Genomic DNA, 20,619 nt, shown 5'->3' on the forward strand with positions numbered 1-20,619 from the left:
ATTATTTTACTTTGTGATTCATTTAAAATTTAAACTAATTTTTCACACCCGCTTGACTATGTAGAATGTTCTATGAAATACAGTTAATTGTATTAAAACTCCAATTTACTTAATTTGATCTTAATCTACATGGTAAAATAAAGAATAAAGGGACTAAAGAAAAACAAACACACACCACAACAAGGAAAACTATTCTCAAGCCAAGAACATGTATTTAAAACATCAAACCTAAATAACTGTGGCAGAAAACTTACAGATCTAATTATACAGCTTAGAAAATATTAATAGTAAATATTGCACACTGACACCAATACTGGTTAAACTGCTTGTGCGCAATAGGCACAAGATTTCCGTAAAAAGATGGTAAGTAATAGAGTAGCAAAACCCATTTAACATTTGCCACACAAATGGCCTTCATTTTTATTTCAAGGAATTTCAGCCAACACCCCATGTATATTTCAAGAAATTTACCAGAGAAGCAGGTCACTTATAAAAGAATTTTACTGTAACTTGAATGTTAAGTTGTTTTACCTTCAGCAATTGCTCCTAGAACCAGGATACCAGATTCCTTGACCACCCATTCTGGATGGAAGAGCAATTCTTTCAGAAGGGGCAAAATATGTGGCAGAAGTTCGTCACGGAATACATTGGCAAGGACATCGAGTGCAGCAGCAGAACACTTCCCTGAGGAAAAGTAATATACCAATTTGAACGTTTTCTATTTTACAACCAGTTACTAGGATCACATTATAAAATTTCCCTTTTCCAGCTACTTCACCCTCTTACTGAAGTATCAATACATTGAGGGAACAGTGCAGCAATACTTCCATTTCACTGTAGTGCATAAATATCTATTTTACCCTAGGGCCACAATTAGGGGCAAGCAGTGACACTGTACTTTGGTCAGGTCTCCCTTCAAAAAGAAATAAAGGCCCGCATAGCAGAGACTTTAGACATTCGTGGTAAAGGTATGCAGAAAAAAAAAAAGGCATTTCATCTTGCAAAATAATTATCATTAAGTGATCAAAATGAAGCAATGCTAACAGAGTGGGAAGCACAGAACTGTTCACAAGAAAAATTAAGTAGTGAAACACTCCACTTGAGCCCTCTTATGAAACAACTTTATGCTTTTATGAAATTCTGGTAGAAATTGTTCCTCTTTGGACAGAGAGAAAGAGAAAAGCACTTCAAACCACAACAAGCCTATAAGCACTGGCATGTTCTTGAAACCTGTTCAGATATGAAATCAAATCACTGACAATTCTTTTCAAAGCATTAGCTTTCAAATACATTACATGTAACATTGCATAATCTTGAACTGCTTACCAAGTAATTAACAAAGGAAGGTATTAATAATTATACTTTCAGTTTTAGAATACACAATGACTTAATGAGTAACAGTTGCTGAGTATACAAGGTGAACTATTCTACTTAGAGAAGCCAGCAAAAGGAATAATCCTGGTAAACTGTTTAAATAGTAGTGTGTTAAAGTTCAATCTTAACCCAAATGCTCACTACCAGTATCTGCACCAGATTTCTACAAGATCCAAGAAATCCCCTTCCTCCTTCCCTAGGCACCACATTTCTATAAAGTTTAAACAACATATAAACCTTGCAAGAACAAAGTCAGTCATGAGTGCTGGGATGCTTGTGAAGCAGGCTAAACTGAGACACTGAGCAAGATCAAGTTCTTAAAAAAGTAAACAGCCTTGAAGTGCTAGAGAAGCAATGTCAGAAGTCCTGCACAACTTGACTAAGTTCCTGCTGCAAACCTGTAAGCTGTAGTATTTTCCATTCTAATGCACATGTTTGTCTGTAGGCCTTCTAGATTCAAGAAGAATCTGCTACTAGGGCATACAGTTCCCACTACAATAGATTTGAATGAACAGAGATCCTTTCCTATTCCAAAATGTAAAGGAATTTGGCTGTCCTATTCCAAGATATTTCCACTTATTAAACATACTCTTACAATGCAAGTCAGTAAGAATTACTCTGATAAAGATAACTGCTTTTCCCTGTCAGGTGAGTAACCCAATACAAAGACCCATGTAAACAACAGCAATCCTTTTAGGACTGTGTTTCAAAGGTCCAGGGGATAATCCCATATCCTTTTCAAGACTGAGGCAATAAATTGCACCTCTGAATCAACTGTCTGAATGGTTGATGCAACAGAGGAAAGTTTAGATGATCTAAGTGCCAAGTATGAAGCACTTGTATCTTTTAAAGCCACTGCAAAATGACTGAGGAAAGTAACTTGTCAAAAAACATTTAACAAGGTTTATTTTATACAGGCCTGTAGGTGGGGGTTGCAATCTTGAAAAATTTTTCCACACAAAATGCTTGGCTCATAAAACTCATTTCCCCTGGGGCTCTGTGCACAGATAATAATGTTTTTAAAAAACAATAAGACAATTTCTTTTTAAAGACTTCAGGAGGAGTAGAAGAGTTTACCCACTTCCAGTATCTTACACAACTGCTACAACTCCCAAGATCGCTACTGCACGAGAAGAAATTTCAAATTCTAATATCATAAAAGCCTAAGTATGTCTGACTTTATTTGTGCCCTGATTGGCTGCCTCAGCAGCCAATCAATCAGAGTGCCCTGTACAGACAGGGGGGCCCTGTACAAACAGGGGAGCATTGCCATGACAGTGGGGCCCGAGGGAAGGGGAGGGGAATGACCCTGGCCCCAGCCCAAAGCGGCAGGGGAAGGTGAGGAAGGGTGCAAGCCCCAGTCCCATCCCAAAGTGGCGGGGGAAAGGGTGGTGAACAGCCCCGGTCCCAACACAAAGTGTGTGGGGGGTGGGAGAAGGGGCTGGGAGCAGCCCAGGCTCCAGCCCCAGCCCGAAGAAGCAGGGGGGAGGTGGGGAATGGCCCTTGCCCCAAGCAGCCGGGGGGGGGGGGAGAAGAGACAGGGAACTGCCCCAGCCCAAGGCGGGGGGGGGGGACACAGGCCTCTGTCCCTCCCGCCCAACCCCATCCATCATTCTTGATAAGCAATTGGCTAGTTTCTGCATAAGACTCCAACAAACGTCTTTGCACCAAACCCACGGTTGTGACAATAGTCCTTTAATGGATTCCAAGATTCCTTCACTGTTTGAAAGCTTTCCCATTTTAACCATTAAATGATTATACACTATGGGGAACATTCATTATTCAATCCTTACCTTCACAAGAGTGCACCTTATATATAATTCATTTGGATGTGGGCAGTGGCACTTGCATGCTCTCCCCCCAAAAAAAATTCCCCAAAAAAACCCCAAACCCAATTTTCAAATCTAAAAACAACCAAAAAAAATTTGCAAGTGAAATCTTAGTCCATATGGGGTTATATTATAAAATGGAACTCTGTTATTTTTTTTTAAAACCAACTTTCTTGCATATAACACCCCACTAAATATTAGCATGCACCCCAAATATAACATTCACCCCACTTTTGGAAGGCCCCAAGGTAAAATCTCTTTCCTTCTTGGAGTGTTGATAAAAATTTGAGGATCAGGGATGGAACGAGGGAAAGCAGCAGCAACATTAATTGGTATGGCTCCCAGAGCTGTGACAATTAATACTACCACTGCTCAACCCGCTACCCCAGCACCAAATTTCCAGAACCTTGGGAAGCCCTTTACCTCACATATAGGTACCACAAGTTCCTGGGTGGTTTGGGGGGGAAAGGTGTCATAATTCTCAGGGTTGGAAGGGACCTAAACAGACCATCAGGTCCGATCCCCTGTCCCAGGCAGAAACGGGTGCTGGGGTCACATCACCCCAGCCAGTTATCTGTCCAGCCTCTTCTTGAAGACCCCCAAGGTAGGAGAGTACCACCTCCCATGGGAGCCCATTCCAGAGCCTGGCAGCCCTAACTGTAAAGCAATGTCTCCTCATGTCCAGCCTGAACCTTCTCTCTATCTATCTGTGGCCATTATTCCTAGTAAGTCCGGGTGGTGCCTGGGGGAACAGAGCTTCCCCCAATTCCTGCTGGTCCCCCCTGGTGAGTTTGTAAATGGCCACCAGATCCCATTTCAGCCTTCTCTTGTGGAGGCTGAATAGGTTCAGGCCCTTTAGCCTCTCCTCACAGGGCCTGCCCCGCTGCCCCTTGACCACGCGAGTAGCCCTCCTCTGGACCACATCCCTCCTGAAGTGTGGTGCCCAAAACCGGACGCAGTAATCCAACTGTGGCCCGACCAATGCCACATATAGGGGAAGGATCATCTCCCTGGACCTGCTTGTGATGCATCTGTAGATGCACGACAAGGTGAGGTTAGCCTTACTGACCATTTCCTCACATTGACGGCTCATGTTCATCCTGGAGTCACCAATGACTCCAAGATCCCTTTCTGCCACTGTGTTGACAAGGGTGTTTCCTAATCTACAGGTGTGTTGCTGGTTCCTTTTCCCTAGATGCATTATCTTGCACTTGTCTATCCTGAATTCCATCCTATTCTCATCCACCCACCTCTGTAATTTGTCTAGATCTAAGGTGTGGTTATATGTAAGAAAATTCAGTAATTTATACAAAAAACCGTTTCAGTTTAGACCACTAAGATGGGGTAATGAGCAAACCCAAGACCTACCTTTTGGATATTTCAACAAAGCAACTTCTGAATTACTTGTAAACTAGTGTTTAATTTTTTGACTCACAAGCTATAATTTAAGAGCTTGCAAGCTCTGATGATAGAAGTAGTAATATTACAATTGGTTTACATCACATGGTTTACCTAGGAATTTCTGTTTCTAACTCTAAACTAAGCAAAATCCAGCCGTTCTTAGTTAAATTCAAATGAAGCAAGATTAGACCAAGAGGATCCATTATTAGGCAACTACAAGTGTAAAAAAGGAAATTTGTGAGTAATACAAGAAGTCCTCAAGTTTCCTTTTAAGCACACTATGTAGCTCAGCCATAATTTGTGGTATTACAGACTTTCTAGAATTTTTACTGGTTTTTTCTTTAAGGAAAAACACACACAGAGAAGTGAAGCCAAAATCTGTCATTAATCTGAGCTGAGAAGCAGGGTCTGTATACCATATCCAGCAAGTGAGTTTAGTTTATACTAGAGGTGCACCGATACATTAGTCCCATATTGTATCAGCACCAATAAACTGAAAATTGACATTATCAGCAATTGGCTTTTTGGGACTGATATGGCAAATAATGTCACCAATAAATGCTGCGTGAATGCATGCAGCCACAGCACAGTACACAGGTGGTCATAAGCGCAGCCCAGCAGCATGAAGAGCAGCGTCCAGCTGGCAAGTCCACTGTGGGGGAAGGAAGGGGCAGACAACGCTCCCCTGGTGAAGGGCGAAATGGAGCTGGAGCTGCACAGCCAGGCTGGGGCAGGGCACGGAACTGAGCCATGAGTGGTTTGTCTGAGGGGCACACCTCCCCAGGAGGTGCAGGGGGAGGTGCGTGTGCCCCTGAATCTGTGTGCAGGAGGAGCGTGGGCTGCTGCTGTGGGCTGGAGCCAGCCAGGGGCAGCCCCAGGCTCTTCCCAGGATGGGGGCTGGGCCAGGCTACACTCAGGGCAGGCGACAGCAACGCTGGGAGGGGGGTTGCAGTCACCCCAAAATTTGTCATAGGCCCCCTCCCTGCCCCCAACCCCTCCTCCCAGTGTTGCCTGGCCCAACCCTCCTAGGAAGAACCCGGCACCGTCCTGAACCTGCCTGTGCCCACCATGGCCCCATGCATAGATCTGGATGGGGCACACTCCCCGTGGCACGCAAAGCATATGTATACAACAGCAGAAGCTGCCCCCCCCCAGATAAGCTGTGGCTCCATCCTGCGTCTTACCCTGCCCGTGCAGTGCCTGCTCCCACCCTAGTCCCACTCTCTCCCACGCTGCAGGGGCCTCTATCTACACACCCCTTCCCTCCCTACTCCCCTCACAACAGACTTATCAGCCAGACACTCCTCTCCATGCTGCCAGGCCACATACAGGCAATCAGATCAGTATCAGCTGATATGGTTCGTTAAAAATCAGGTCATTAGTAACAGCCCAAAAAATCTCCAATCCATGTACCCCTAGTTTATAGTTAATTAGCTTGTAATTACAAATCTTAGCTACACCATAGAATTTTTTTAAGCACCAGAAAGACCACCATACAATTAGTGGATTCTTTAATGGCAGCATGGAGAGCACTGCCCAGCTGGCAAGTCCACCGTGGGGGAAGGAAGGGGCGTGGGGAGGGGCAGACCAAGGTTCCCCTGGTGACTTGGGGCTGGAGCTGCCCAGCCAGGGCGGGGCAGGGCACAGAAATGAGCCGCAAGTGGTTCAGCTGAGGGGCACACCATACAATAAATGGATTCAGGAACATGAACAGAGCTATTTGAAATATAATTTCTCAGCATTCCTTATTGCTGCACTCAAACACTGATCCCAAAGGAGAGGGATTTCTGAGTTGCAAGCAGTTATGTTATACAATCACCTCATACAGTACTTTAACTTACTTAAATTCCAGTCAGAAATAGTATCATCGTCATCAAGCTCATCATCATCATCGTCGTCTTCCTCAATACCATCTTCTTCATGCTGCTGGGCCACTGTTCGTGAACGATGAAAACGTGGTCTTATGTCCTGTTCGCTATCTGGAATAGCTTCATCTTCTTCAACATCCCCCTACCAGTTAAACAATGCATTTAGTTAATTTGCAAGCACATTTAGTGTTTCAGATTCAACCATATTTCTTACATTTAAATATAAAATAGTGGATAATAGATTTGTGAAAACTGGAATTAATTTAAGACTCACTGCCAAATTAAGATGACCAAAAAAACTACAGGCGGTCCTCAGACTTACAACATAATGGTTTCTGAAAATTGAGTCTTAAGTCGAAACGTCGCAACTCGGAACTGTTTTTCCCATAGGAAACAATGTTATAAATGGCGATTGGTTCCTGAACCAAGGCCAGGTACCCTATTTTCACCAAAATTAACCCAGAATTTTGTACTCAATCAATTATAGATAAATAATATATTAATGCATTTATAATGTAAATAGCCATCATTGATTTGAAAGGGCGTATTTGAGGTGACTTTGCTGGACTTTTTGAAGGGCTCTTGGTTGAACTTTTTGAAGGGTTCTTGGCTGGAGTCTTCTCAGGAGTCTTGTCTGCTTTCTTAAAGAAAGTGTCCAAGGCAGTTTGGACAGATGTTCTCCAGGGACATGGGTGATGCAGCAAACTTGTTCGCTGGTATTGCATCACATCGGATCAAGCGTTGTAAAGTCAAAACTGACATCAGAAAGTTGGAACAGGGTGTCAATTTACAAATGCTGTAAGTGCAAAACATAACTCAGATCGTTGTAAGTCAAGAACTGCCTGTATTACTAACTTGTATACTCTGGCCATGATTCTTCCAGAAACAGAATGAAAGAACTAGGCAAGAATTCACATGGGAGCAATATTTTTTAATTGTTCAGAAACATGAAAATAATTCTATTCTTTGGCAGAAAATATTAATGAGCACAGTCTCCTTAGACAGATTCTTGCTAGCAGGAATGGTTTATATAACATGGAATATTTCCTAGAACACTGATGTAGAGGTAACTAATCAAAACAATGCATTAAATTGAAAAACTTGCTCACCTTCAGCAGAATAATATCTATTTCGGAGTACTTCATACCATTTACTAACACAGGTATTAACCTACAAAGAAAAATGTTAATTTTGTTAAAACAAATGCATAAATCAGTCAAATACATAACGTTCAACATAGCCAAGTTTCTGTTTTCTCAGGCTACTTTCATTATGCAGTAATGACAACTTTGAAACCTGGTTCCTAAAACTAGACTCCTAAATACAAGCGACCTCATTTTTAAAAGTTGCTAGGTACCTAAACCCTCCAGCTTAAAAAGTTGATTTTTAAGTTACAAAAATCTAACTTCATTCAGCTTAATCATGGTTTGGCTTCCCTCAGTCTAAAATCATATTTGAATCATATTACACATTCCTAAGAGCTTCTGAATACTGCCAGGTTTCCCCGAACATGAATTCAACTTCCTTTGACATGGTGTACAAATTGTTATATCTAATCATGACATAATCAAAGTCTAACCTTGTAGTGCAACAGTATCATCACAGTAAGTTTCAGTACTGCCCACATACAAAAAAGGAGAAATGATGTAAAAAAGCGCATCATTAAATGAAATAATAAATATTGGCATCTTTTTTCTACTTGGAGATAAATGTAGTTGGCTTAACTTCATGGCTGCAAGTTAAAACAGGTTTCTATTAACGCCTTTTGTTGATTGATATTATATATTTTAATCATCTTGGTTATATTTTAAATTACACTGACTGGAAAAAAAAAAAAAGGTGTTGTGGATTTGTTAAATTTCTTGAAAACTTTTACCATTGTAACTGATGGGGGGAGGGAATTTTGTAAATTTTTGTTATGGATTTTAAAAAGCCAGTACTAACAAGGGCTGCATACGATAATGTATTTCTCGCAACAGCATATTTAAATAAAAGTAGCAAATTGCCAAAAAGCATGTTTTTGATTTATGGTTATAAAATCAGAGGGAAGGTGAGAAAAAAAATAGTATCCTGTAAACGTATCTAAATTAAAAGCGTATAAATTCATGCAGGATCTGTCTCTTGCTCTTCATGTAGAAGAAAGATACCAATGTTTAATTCTAAAACTAAGGAAAAAATCCAACTCCTCCCCCGCCAGGAAATAAAACACTTGGTAAGTTATTTTAGGAAACAAGACTTAAAGGCACACAAACAAGATAATTCAGCTTACAGTTCTTAGCTTGTCAGTTTAATTTGTTTGAAAGTAAACTTACTTAGTAAGATGGCGACATAGTACATCTTTACAAATTGGCTGCTCAGCCAAGGTCAGCCAAAATTCACAAGCCTCCAAAGCCACATTTTCATCTTGGTCCTGGGTCCTCTGAAGCATATACTATGTAATATTGAAAGAAACCATTTTATTAGTTTTAGACTTCTACACATCCAAGTGAACCTATCAAAACTACAAGTGTTAGTAATTTAACTTTGCAGCCTGCAATTATGGTCAGTCAGGTTAAAAATGATATTATGTAATAGCTGCAATGAATTATTTTTCTGACTAGCCTTTGGCAAAGATCTTTGTTCTGCTTAACACTATGTGACTCAGATACTATGGGATTCAGTGATTAAACTTGTTAGTCATCTCTGAGATCTCTATAAATTCCTTGCTTTTACATGCAATTAAAAATCCCTTTTCTTCCCATTTTTCATTACATACTGCTAAAAGTAGCTCCACATTACTTTTCAAATATATAAATACAAGAATGGTTTAATACCTAAAAAACATATTTCCTTTCATAATCTTAATTTCAGCAAGGATATGTAGCAAAACAAAACAAAAGAAGCAGAGACAGTGACTATCAGTGGCAAAGCAAATCTTATCGCTAGCAAGAGCAAAAACTCAACAACCATGTAAACAGCTAAACAGCTTTAAAAAAGTCCCATTAGTTTCAAATCAAACCCCAACTTCATGCATGTTAGTTATATCATGCATGTGCCACCTCCAGTGCTTAACTACCAATTTCTTTCAAACTTTCTTCAACTACAGCTCCCTCCGCCCTCCTTTCATAATGACCCTTACACCTTAAAAACAACTATACAAAGCACCACACCCCAAATAAGAGACACCTCAGGGTTTTGTTTTTTAAAGAAACTGAAGAAAAAAAATTTCCTTGAAAATACTGCTACAAATGGTATTTTGCCAGGGAAAAACCCAGGTGGCAGCAGCAGCAAAGAGAGCAAAACACTAGCTTTTCTGTCACCTATGAGCTGCACGACACCACAGGTACTACTGGCTGATCCAAACTGTCTGACCCTCTTCTCTTCTGGAGCTGCACTGAGCCACAGGCAGCCAGTACCTGCCAGGTGAGCTGAGGGCCTGGTCCTAACCACTACCACATGCTCAGTCAGTTGAGGGCTCACCCAGCTGATTCAGCAGAGCTTTTGCTTCTGTCCCAGCACCATGATCTCAGCTTCACTTCAGAAATACAGCAAAGCTGAGCCAGCAACAGCTTCTGCAACTCAAGTGTCTGCTGGTAGGAACAGGCTCCTATTGCCCACAGCCAGCAGCTAAGGAGCCCCGCCTGTTCACTATACTACCCAGTGCGCACTACTGCTTACTTTCTCATCCCCCCCGCCAAACCAGAGGCTCCTTCCACAGATGCTGTTTTTACCACATTTCCTCCTTAAAATGCATACCCCAATATTCAGCAATTGATTTTGGAAAATGGTGCACATTGTATGCAAGAAAGTGAGCCCTTTGTCACTTAAAAAAAAAAAAAAAAAATCCTTGTATGCTACACTATACCAGGAATGATTACCTCCTAAAAATATCCTTTTCTTCGCTGCTTCAGAATGCCAGAGTTCACCTCCAAATGACTAGAAGGATGCATATAACCATCAGCATGTGATATCTACACAAACACAATTTACTATGAATTTATCATTTTGCCATAGAATAGTGCTCTAAAATCCAAACTACCTTAAAGCAAGTCTATTTCTCATCCCTATAGTTGGCACAACCATGAAAATGTAAACTGACTAAGCAGAGGCAGAAAACACTTCCTTTGTTAGCTCAAGTTTCAAACCATCTGGAAACAGGTACAAATTATCCCATTCAGTCATGGCTCTGTGAATACTACAACTCGTTACATAATCTGACATTTTCTGCAAAAGGTTGTATTATCCAGCATCTTACTATTATCATGTTTTATTTATCCCTCCTGCCCTATTATCATCTGCCCCAGGCTCTCCCCCTAGAAAATAAATTAGCTGGATTATAGTTAAGGCCTAGTTTAAATTGCAAGTTCACATTTCTTGTGAAAAATCACAAAATTAAGTGATTTTCACCCAAAAATGTGATTGCAATAAAAACCATAATATGGCCACCAACAAGTGGCCATGTAGCATTTCATTGCAACAAGCTGGGGAAAGTATTCCCCAGCCAGCAGCAAATGCCTAGCAACCCAGGGGAGAGGGGAAGGGGTTGCAAAAGGGACAGAGGAAGGAGAGAGCTTGGGGATGAGTAGAAGAGGGGCTGCTGGCTCCTCTGGCCAGGAAGACTGGTGTGCAGGGGGTTCAGGGTCCCTTGGGGGTGCCTTGGCAGACAGTTCTTACACCAGCACAGACAGAGGAGGTGTTTGCTCCTCTAGGCAGAACTGGGGTGCCAGGGGTTGGGGGAAAACACACAAGCAGAGGAGCAAACAGCACCTCCCCTATCTATCCTCAAGCTCTCACCTCTCCCTGTCCCTTTTGTGAGCCCTTCCCCAGGCCTCTAAGCTTTTGCTGCTGACTGAGAAATGCTTTCCCAGGTCTGCAGCAGCCATAGGAATAAACATCCCCTCCATCTGAGTGCAAAAATGGCAGCTTCCACCACAATCAGGCCACGGTATTAGTGGGCTGGACCCACAATTTAAACCAGGCCCTAATTATACAGTTAGGGCCCTACTGAATTCACAGTGGAAGCAGGCTGCATGGCCGCTCCTTTAATCTTGCAGGTTCCCCCACGCACTTCCTGCCAACTGGCAGAGGGACCCCACCACACACTCCTGATCATTTCTGCCTCATGGACAGTCAGCAACAAGCAATAGGACCACTGGGGCCCCTCAGTCAATGAGCAATGGTGGGGGACAGGGAAGGAGTGGAGGGTTGCACTGGGGAACCTGCAGGATTAAAGGAGCTGCCACACAGCGCACTCCCACTGTGATTTTGGTGCATCCCCAATTATAGTGTCTGCCCTCTGTACTGTTCCTTGATGGCCTGGGGACTCACAAGCCAATTCCAACTTCCAGTTTAGGAAGTATTAGGAAACTAGGAATATTAGCGTGCCAGCTATAAAGCCTACAGATTATTACAAAAGCAGAGACCAGAAGAGTGAATTAGCTGAGAGAGTACAAAAGTATTTCATTCTAAAAACACTTTTAAAAATTTGGTAGGTTCTCAGGAGGTAATTTCAATTATGTGCTACAGCTATGAATGTGCATGCTGTGTAGGGGAATGGAAAATTATTTTATGGGAAACAAAGCTATTACAGCAGAATTTGGGGGTCTTTCCCATGATTTGGGTCTCTGCACATTCTATAGTGCAATGAGACCAAATAACCACTATCTAAGAAAAAAAATTTGCAATAAAGCTCAGAACAAGTGTTTCCAAAGCAGAGACACTACAAGTATTGATTTAGCAAAAGGGATCAGATGCTCATAAGTCCCACAGCCTTTACATCCAGATTCAAGTCCAATATCTTCCTTGTAGGCTTCCATCACCACAGTAAGTTACCCTTTGCAAATCATCTCTCTACCCCACATTTAGCAAAAAGTGACACTTTTTCCTTTGAGAAGTGCTCACTGTTTGATAAGGATGCTCTACGTCAGGGGCGTCCAACTTTTTTGAATGCGGGGCCGGATCATGAACTTGTTATCACCCAGTGGGCTGGCGAACCACATTCAAAGACCTCACAGGAAGCGGTATCACATCAGCCCCTCCCCCCCAAAACAAAAGTACAGCATTTACTTTAGTTTCCCATTGCAGCACCTCGGGCCTCAGAAAACAGCTTGGAGGGCTGCATGGTGGCCCATGGGCCATATGCTGGACAAGCCTGCTCTACGTGAATAAGACTAAGTGAAATCTGTTAGAACCATTCATCTGCCTAGGACCAGCATCTTCCTTGAACTAAAACAGATCATCTTTCTCCACCATTTACTCCTAATTAATTTACTGACAGTACACAATATTCTTCTCAGCTTTCATTTTGTTATACTGAAACAATCACACTCTTCTAATATCCTCCCATGATAGGATCTTCATTCTCCAATTATCCTAGTAGATCTTCTTCCAGTCTGGAGTTGGAACATTTGCTTGCTTTTGAACACAGGTGATCATTATCTTATACAGTATTTCAGATGAGGTCTCACCAGTGCCTTGGACACAGGCATTAATACTTCTCTACCTCTGCTAGAAGTACAATCCATCCCAACCCATCCTATGATCATATTAATTTTTTCTTCACCTGCATCATACTGCTAGCTCATAGTCATTATCTGCCAAACTAATACACTACAATCCTTTTCTCACTTGTTATCAAATGATCAACTCCCAGACTAAGTTTTGCTTTTGTTATTAGTTCTTCAGTATATGACCTTCCATTTGGTGCTAGTGGATTTCATTCTATTTCTATTACTCCAAGTTTCAAGGTCATCCAGTACTTCCTGCATGATATTCCAAGCCTTCACAATATTCTTATACCTCCCAAATTTGTCATCCATACGTTCCACTGTATATTTCCATTTTTTTTGCACACATCTTTTATAAAAACAATGCGATTAGTCCCCAAACTGATCCTTAAACTTCACTAGTAACATAGTACTACTTCTTAGTACCCCAAACTAATTGCTGCAAGTCTTCCCTTCAGCCAATTCCTTAACATTTCTCTACTGATCCTCATTTTTTCAGTGTCACTAAGTTTTCCATGTGGCGCCATGCCAAATGCTTTCCTGAAGGCAAGACAGTGGAGATGTACCACACTTAAAAAAAAAAATGCCCAGGTTAGTCTGGCATGATCTTCCCACTCTAACCTTTGGTGAATTCATGTTAGCCAGTTTTTCATTTACCTCCATACTGTCATTTTCAGCATTTATCTTAACTTTACCCAAATATATCACATTATTGAAACCCCCCCAAAAAATTCTTCATATAGTTCTGGGACCACACTTGGGATTAATGCTAAAATCTCTAAACCAGTGGTTCTCTACCTTTTTAGACTCAAGTTACCCCTTGGAAAATGCCAGCTCAGTTTTTGCACCTTTTTTGGACTTGGTTGCAAGTAACTCAGAAATCTATAGTTATGGTCTTTCTGTTAGAAATCTCCGGTTTTATCTTGTGAATCATGTTTGCAAACCTACAGTGTGATAACCCACAGCACCTTTAAAAGAATCTTAAGGCACCCCAAAATGCCATAGTACCTTGGTTGGAAAAAAAAACTGCTCTAGACTATCCTCACTACATGAGCAGTCCCACTTCAATCACTGTCCTTTGTTTATGAAACAAAAGAACCATTTATTTGTTCTAATATCTTTTGAAAGGTCTATGGGCCACTATGTTGACACCATTCTCTTTGCTCCATGACACCATGAATTTAAGAAGCACCAACTTTCAATTTAGGCAGCATAATGTGTTGTGTGTCAAGATTTGCACTACAGAGTTCTGCAGAATAGGCAGGGATGATATACAGACTAGTCTACTGATCCTCAGTCCCAATTCATTCAAGTTTCATTTCAATTCTTTCAAATACCAGGCACCTTGAATCTGAATATGGTTTTACACAACTGCTTTAGGAACAAGCTGGGGCAACTGTAATAAAGAAGAGGACAAAAAAAGGCACTAGAGGTGCATTGATATATTGGTTACCTATCGGATCAATAAAAGGGAAATTTACATTATCAGTTACTGGCTTTTTTTGACTGTTGTAGCTGATAATGTTCTCTGATAATTACGCCTTCTGGCTAGGGGTCTCAGACACCTGGGTTCCCTCCAGCCCATAGAGCCAGTGCCCCCAGATGCCTGGGTTTCCTCCTGTGAGCTGGAGTGGCCCTGGATACACTCCTATCCCATCACTGGCAGGCCAGACTGGGCTGAAACAGAGCAGCTGCCAGTGTCCCAGGCACTGGTATAGCATGGACTGTGGGCTGGGGCCAGGACAGGCACTGTAAAAGGTGCTGAATGCTGCAGTTGTTACTGAAGCAGGGAATAGTGAATGGTGGAGCTGAGCTGCCTGGCCCAGCCCAACGTGACTCAACCTAAAGCGTAACTCAACCTGCAGTTAATATCAGTTATTGAATGGGTATCAACCAATATGGCTAGTTAATAATCGGTTACTGGCATCAGCCAGGAAAATCTTTACTGGTGCACCCTAAGTGGTACACTCCTTTCTTCATATACACTGAATCTAAACCCCAAGCACATTTTTACAGGATTTGAGACAAGGGCTGTGACCCACTATATCATGTGTCTGCTACAGATGCTGTAGGTAGTCTGGCAGGACACATGACATACACGCCCTTGAACTCAGTCACAGACATACCTATTGTTATTAGTTTCAAATGTAAAACCGTTTACTGTTTATTGTAGAGAACAGAACCTGTTCTCTGGAAGATAAAAGTTTTACTCAACATCAGGAAAAACCTATGAACTGCACCATCTGTGAAGATATAGGAGACAGTTTTTTGGAGTTCCTAAGAATTTTTGCATTAGTGCTCTGAGCATTCTCTTCTAGTATTCAATGTAGACACAGAGGTGTTGGTGTCAGTGTCAAAATAAACTCTGGAGTTGGCTTTAGTAATAATGATGTCTCTTTCCTTTACATTATCCTCACCATAGCAATTTCACACATCAAGTACTTTTCTCACAGGTACTGTATTTTCCCCCCATAAGCAGGATTCTGAGCCCCCCCCCCCCCGGTACAAATAAGAACTTTATGGACTAATCCCAGAAGGTGGAGTCCTTGGAAAAGAATAATCATATTGAGCTTCTGCTTGGAATGTGCAATACCCCCCCAGACAGAAGACGCTTAATCTATTAGCGTCTGACAGGACCTGTAAAGCCCACAGGTTCCAAATCTGTCATTTGAGAAAACCTATTGAAGGCAGTCTGACCAAAGAAATTCTGCCCACAAGGATGTCACCTGATTTTCAGGTTTCAACATTAATAGTTCTGAGTATTTGTAAAACATTTTGAAAAAAAGTAAGCCTAAAGTAACAGGCTGGAAGCTTGTTATGTTCTCTCACCCCATCCTGTATACCACTGTATGGGGATATAAAGAGGCATCATGTGCATGTGTGGCCCTATGCATCACTAGTTAACACACCAATCCAGTCAAATGCAGTATAATAGAATCTATAATGACAACGCAAAGGAGCACTTACACTTAGGCCATTCACTAATTCCTGCATCAAGTTCTGGTGTCTGCTTTGAGGCATGACTGTGTACATTAACTTTTGGCAGGGGGTCAGACTTAATGATCTGCTCAGGTCCCTTCTGAACCTACCAACTATGAAACTATGAATTTGTTTCAAGATTTAAAAAAATTCAGATTTATCACTGCAGTTCTACAGAAAGAACACTATTTCTACCAAGAGCAAAATATCATGGATGTGCCCAGTGGTGAAAAAAATATAAACACTTATTTTCTGTGCATTTAATGGCACCAAAGGACTCACTACTATAAGACAGGTATGGCACGAGTGGAAAAGTATTTAAGATTTTAAATCAACAGAACTGCCATAATACCACATAGTTTTCCACCTTTAACTTACAAATGCTACTACCTTCTATTTGTTACCACCCTTATGCTAGAGGTACAACTACTTGTCTAATGTCTGTACCAATTTAACTTGTCACTCTCAACTAGAATACATATTTTACCACTGCACCTTTCAAGGAACAACATTACAAGTTCTCTCAGAACTCTTCCCTTCCTTTCTTGCAGGGATTTCTGTATTACTCTTCCTTTACATTTTCTAAACAGTCAAAGTAACTATCATATGCAGAAGAAAGTTATAGGCTGTAACAAGGAAAATGCCTCCATTTCAAATCTAAGCATGCTATACAAGTATTATCTCTATTAAAATGAAAAACGTATTTTTTTTAACAGCCAGAACAAGAGGGACAAACTTATTTCTGAATCATTTAGTGTTCAACTGGGACAAGATTTAGCCTCAGAAGTTAAGGGATAGATTTCTTTCAGTATTTGTCAAAATGTTCATATATACCCTTATAGGGCTTCCATTTTTCAAGCTTCATATAATATATTCTGCCATCTGTATACAAATGTTATTTATTTGGCTATTTACTGAGGTTACAACTTTATTTTAGAATTAATTAAGGGTCAGTAATATATGTTTATTTGAACTAGTCCTCACATCTGCAAATAACCTCGGAAACAGAATGGTAGTTTCAGCTGCCAAAAACTACCTATCTTTCAAGAAAATCAAACTAGCATTATTCTGGCATTCATCAGCCACTTGTCCCTTTGTCAAAATTTCTACTATGCCAAAAGACACTTGTGCATGCAGTTTAGGAAGATGAGAATTACCTCAACTATACTAATCATATGAGGAAGAAGACGATCCATTCGGACTTCCAGCAACATCACAAGAGCCCGACAGACATTTTTCCGTACTTCAGGCTCCTCGTCACCAGCCAATGCAAAGAGATTCTGTTAAGAGAAATTAAAATGTTTCTAATCACAATATTGTACATAAGGAAGTTCTTATCATTCAAATTACAACAGATAGCAAGGAGAGCTATTATACCAATATATGCTTGCGCTCTCTCAGAATGTAATGGCATGCACCAAAAGACATTTATACACTCCAGTGGCCATCTACATGAAATGCTGACTTAACAGTTGTTACTGCGCAGTCACTTAGTACTTGCACACCCAAGTACTAAATGACTGCGCAGTAACTGGCATTACTGTCCAGTAGCACCAACGCAAGGCTTTGTGGTGACACCAACTGTGCAACAGCTCATTACTACCATGCAACAGCGTTGCGTCATGGTTTGTGCCTTGCAAAGCTACTGCGCAGTAGGGTTGCGCAAAGCTTCAGTCACTGATTAGATGCGATTCAGCTGCCAAATCAGGCTGAATCGCCAAATCAAATCAGGAGACCCATTAATTTCTCTGAATCGAATTGCAGACTTCTGATTCGATTCAGAGAGATTCGATGATTCAGCCATAGACACAGCTTTATGTTTTTTTTTAAGTACCTTGAGGTACCAGGCACAGCTCATGAATGCTGAGATGGTGGGGTGGATGGAGTATCCCATGGGAATGCATGGGGGAGAAGGAGGTGTCCCCCACAAGTGGACCAGAAGTACTTCCAGTTCACTGAGGAACGCACAGGGGACCCCCCCCCCACCACACACACACTCCTCAGCTCAGCAGCTGGTGCCTCCTGGATCTGAAGGGGGCACCCAGGGTCCCCCCACAGCCAATCACCAAGCCAGGGAGGAAGTCCCCACACACCAGGCAGCAGACCCCCTGCACTCCTGTGGGACACTCCATCTGCCCCACCATCTCAGCATTCATGAGCTGTGCCTGGTACCTCAAGGTACATAGAAAAAACACAAAGCTGTGTTTATGGCCAAATCGCTGATTTTCCAAATCAGAATTGAATCTCCAGATTTGACCAAATCAAAAATCAGGACAGTCATCACTGTCCCCCAAATCAGGCCGAATCCAAATAAAATATTGCCTGCTTTGCACAGCCCTACTGTGCAGTAGTAATGAGCTACTGTGCAGTAAGTGTCTCATATAGACATGCCCAGTTTCTACACAGCTGCAAAGAGACTCAGTAATATTTTAAATATATATCGACTAGAACTGAATTAAAGGCATTAGTATCACAATTATACCGACTCCTGGAAATCTGTTTATTGTTCACTGAAAGCTTAGGGCCCAGAAACTTGACCCAGAATCTTAGTAACTACATAGAAAATATTGAAAGACACAATCAAGATACAAAGTTTCTTTACAGTTGCAAACTCTAAGTAAAATACTCAGTGGGGCAAACCTATAAGACTGAAGCAGACTTTATTCATCTCAATGAGTCTTGCTCCCTGTATTTCCAGGGAAAAGGCAGGTGGGTTCTACTATTCACACTCAAAAGTGGAGGGGAAAAAAACATGGAGATGGACCACAACACAGGATGAGATCTAAAAGGGGATCAGTGTCATATTCCTCCATCTCCAGGTTATGATTTGCCTAAACCACAAATTACTTTAAGACGGATCTGAAAACCCAATACAGCTGTTTACTACCCCAAACAGAAAAGGAAATTATTTATTTTATAAGTAAATACAAATCATAGTACAAAAAAGATAAGCTCATGTAGTAGTTATACTGAAAGTGCCTTCTATGGTCACGTACCATATTTACTCAAATACAAGACGAGGTTCCCCCACAATGGGCAAAGGGAAAAAAGACCCTTGTCTTATATTTACATACAAGGAAATCTTGCTAAATATATTGTCTACCATTAGGAATCCACTTAAAAGGCACCAAGGTAAAGGAAAAATTGCAGGCTGCTTACACCACCTGGCACCATTTTCACAGCAAGCTCCCTGTCCCTTGCTGCCGACTGGCTGAGACCTGCCCTTCATGCAACCCACCCCTCACTCCTGATTGGCTAAGGGGTGGGGCCACAAGAAGGGCAGCCCTCTTGACCAATCACCAGTGATAGAGCAGTCACCATCTTGACTGCTCCCCTCATCCTGGTGGGCTACAAGGCCAGGCCACAGCAGCCGCTGGCTCCCACTGGGGAGCCAGCATTTTAATTTTTTAGTAAGGTTTTTTTCCAGGCAATTTCAAGCAAAATTGTGGAAACTCCCATTTTTCAGTGTTTCCAGGACACCACCATTTTTCACTATTTTCTACAACAACAACAACAACAACAAAACAAAAAATAAAAAAATAAAAAAATACATGATTTGAGTATGTCCATATCTATCATTAAACTGCTGCCAAAAGCAGTATGTGCTCAGTAATGGAAACCAACTATGAAGTTGATTAAATGTACCCAACACTGAGCATGACTGCAAAACACATGGCCCATACCGAGCAAATATGCTGGACAGGTTAAGGCAGCACATCTGAATAAACCACATGGTAATGCTTATTAAGTACAGTCCCTCTGACTGCCGATTCTTTTTAAAGTCATGGTGGGCCACTATAAAACATGCGTTTTCACCTTCTCTTCACTTCCACAGCCAAGCTGTGCCTTTTTCTTTCCTTTTTCCAATGATTCCTGTTTCTTTACCTTAAATGGCTGGCAAACATCACGACATGGGACCTAAATAGTTCACCCAGAATCCCTCTCTTGCCCCTTCTCAACCTGGCACATATGATTAGTATGGCCCCACCATAAGGTGAAGCCAGGGAACGTTGCCCTGCACCTCATCTGCTTATACCCTTTTTGTAGCATCCCAGAATTCATGACAAGAACACCCAATTCCACTCATGAGTGGGGGCTAATTAACACACTGAACATTTGGGGTAGAGGGCAGTATCTGGAATACATACACATACTAAAGCAATGCAAAGCTCTGGGGTCACCATGCACCATGGCTTGAAATAGTGTCAACGCTGATGGAGCCAGCCTAATGAACTATATGGTAAATGACAAGCCTTTGTGCACAGTGGGCACATCTACACATGAAACTAAGGCAATGCAATAAACTCTGGAGCAGTTCATACCACAGTCAACTGCTCCAAGGCACAGTGTTTATACATGAGCCAGGGACAGCAGCAATTTGAGCCAGGGCCAAGCAAGGCCCTGGCTGGCTGGGCTGACAGCACAATTTATACCCCTGGTCACCACTTACAGGTGTGTTTCAATACAGTAAAGTACTCTGCCATAATATGGTACTGTCTGAGGAACTAATTAGTCAACTCCGCAGTAAAATGCACATGTAGCTGAACCCAGTTTGTACTATGTATAAGTAGGAGCTAAAGTGCTGCTCAAAAGTGTCTTTAAGGATTACCTGTACTAAAACTTGCAGCAGTTTCAAACCAGGTAACATGCATCAATTCTGAATGAACTAAGTGCATGGGTACT

At 41.7% G+C, this 20,619-nt stretch overlaps 1 protein-coding gene across 3 annotated transcripts in view; it reads right to left on the bottom strand.

Moving 5' to 3' along the window:
• Positions 1-20,619, bottom strand: part of TNPO1 (transportin 1) — a 117,974-nt gene that overhangs the window by 37,213 nt on the left and 60,142 nt on the right. For all 3 annotated transcript variants that reach the window (XM_090038127.1, XM_090038126.1, XM_090038125.1), the window contains 5 exons: positions 17,094-17,216; positions 8,785-8,903; positions 7,582-7,642; positions 6,446-6,614; positions 532-684 (listed from right to left, as the gene is read on the bottom strand). In XM_090038127.1, coding sequence (XP_089894253.1) covers positions 532-684; positions 6,446-6,614; positions 7,582-7,642; positions 8,785-8,903; positions 17,094-17,216 — 625 coding nt within the window. The remainder of the gene's footprint in view (positions 1-531; positions 685-6,445; positions 6,615-7,581; positions 7,643-8,784; positions 8,904-17,093; positions 17,217-20,619) is intronic.

The sequence above is a fragment of the Crocodylus siamensis genome, chromosome 3, assembly GCF_052110815.1.
Source record: "Crocodylus siamensis isolate JL-2025a chromosome 3, ASM5211081v1, whole genome shotgun sequence".
Classification (NCBI taxonomy): Eukaryota; Metazoa; Chordata; order Crocodylia; family Crocodylidae; genus Crocodylus; species Crocodylus siamensis.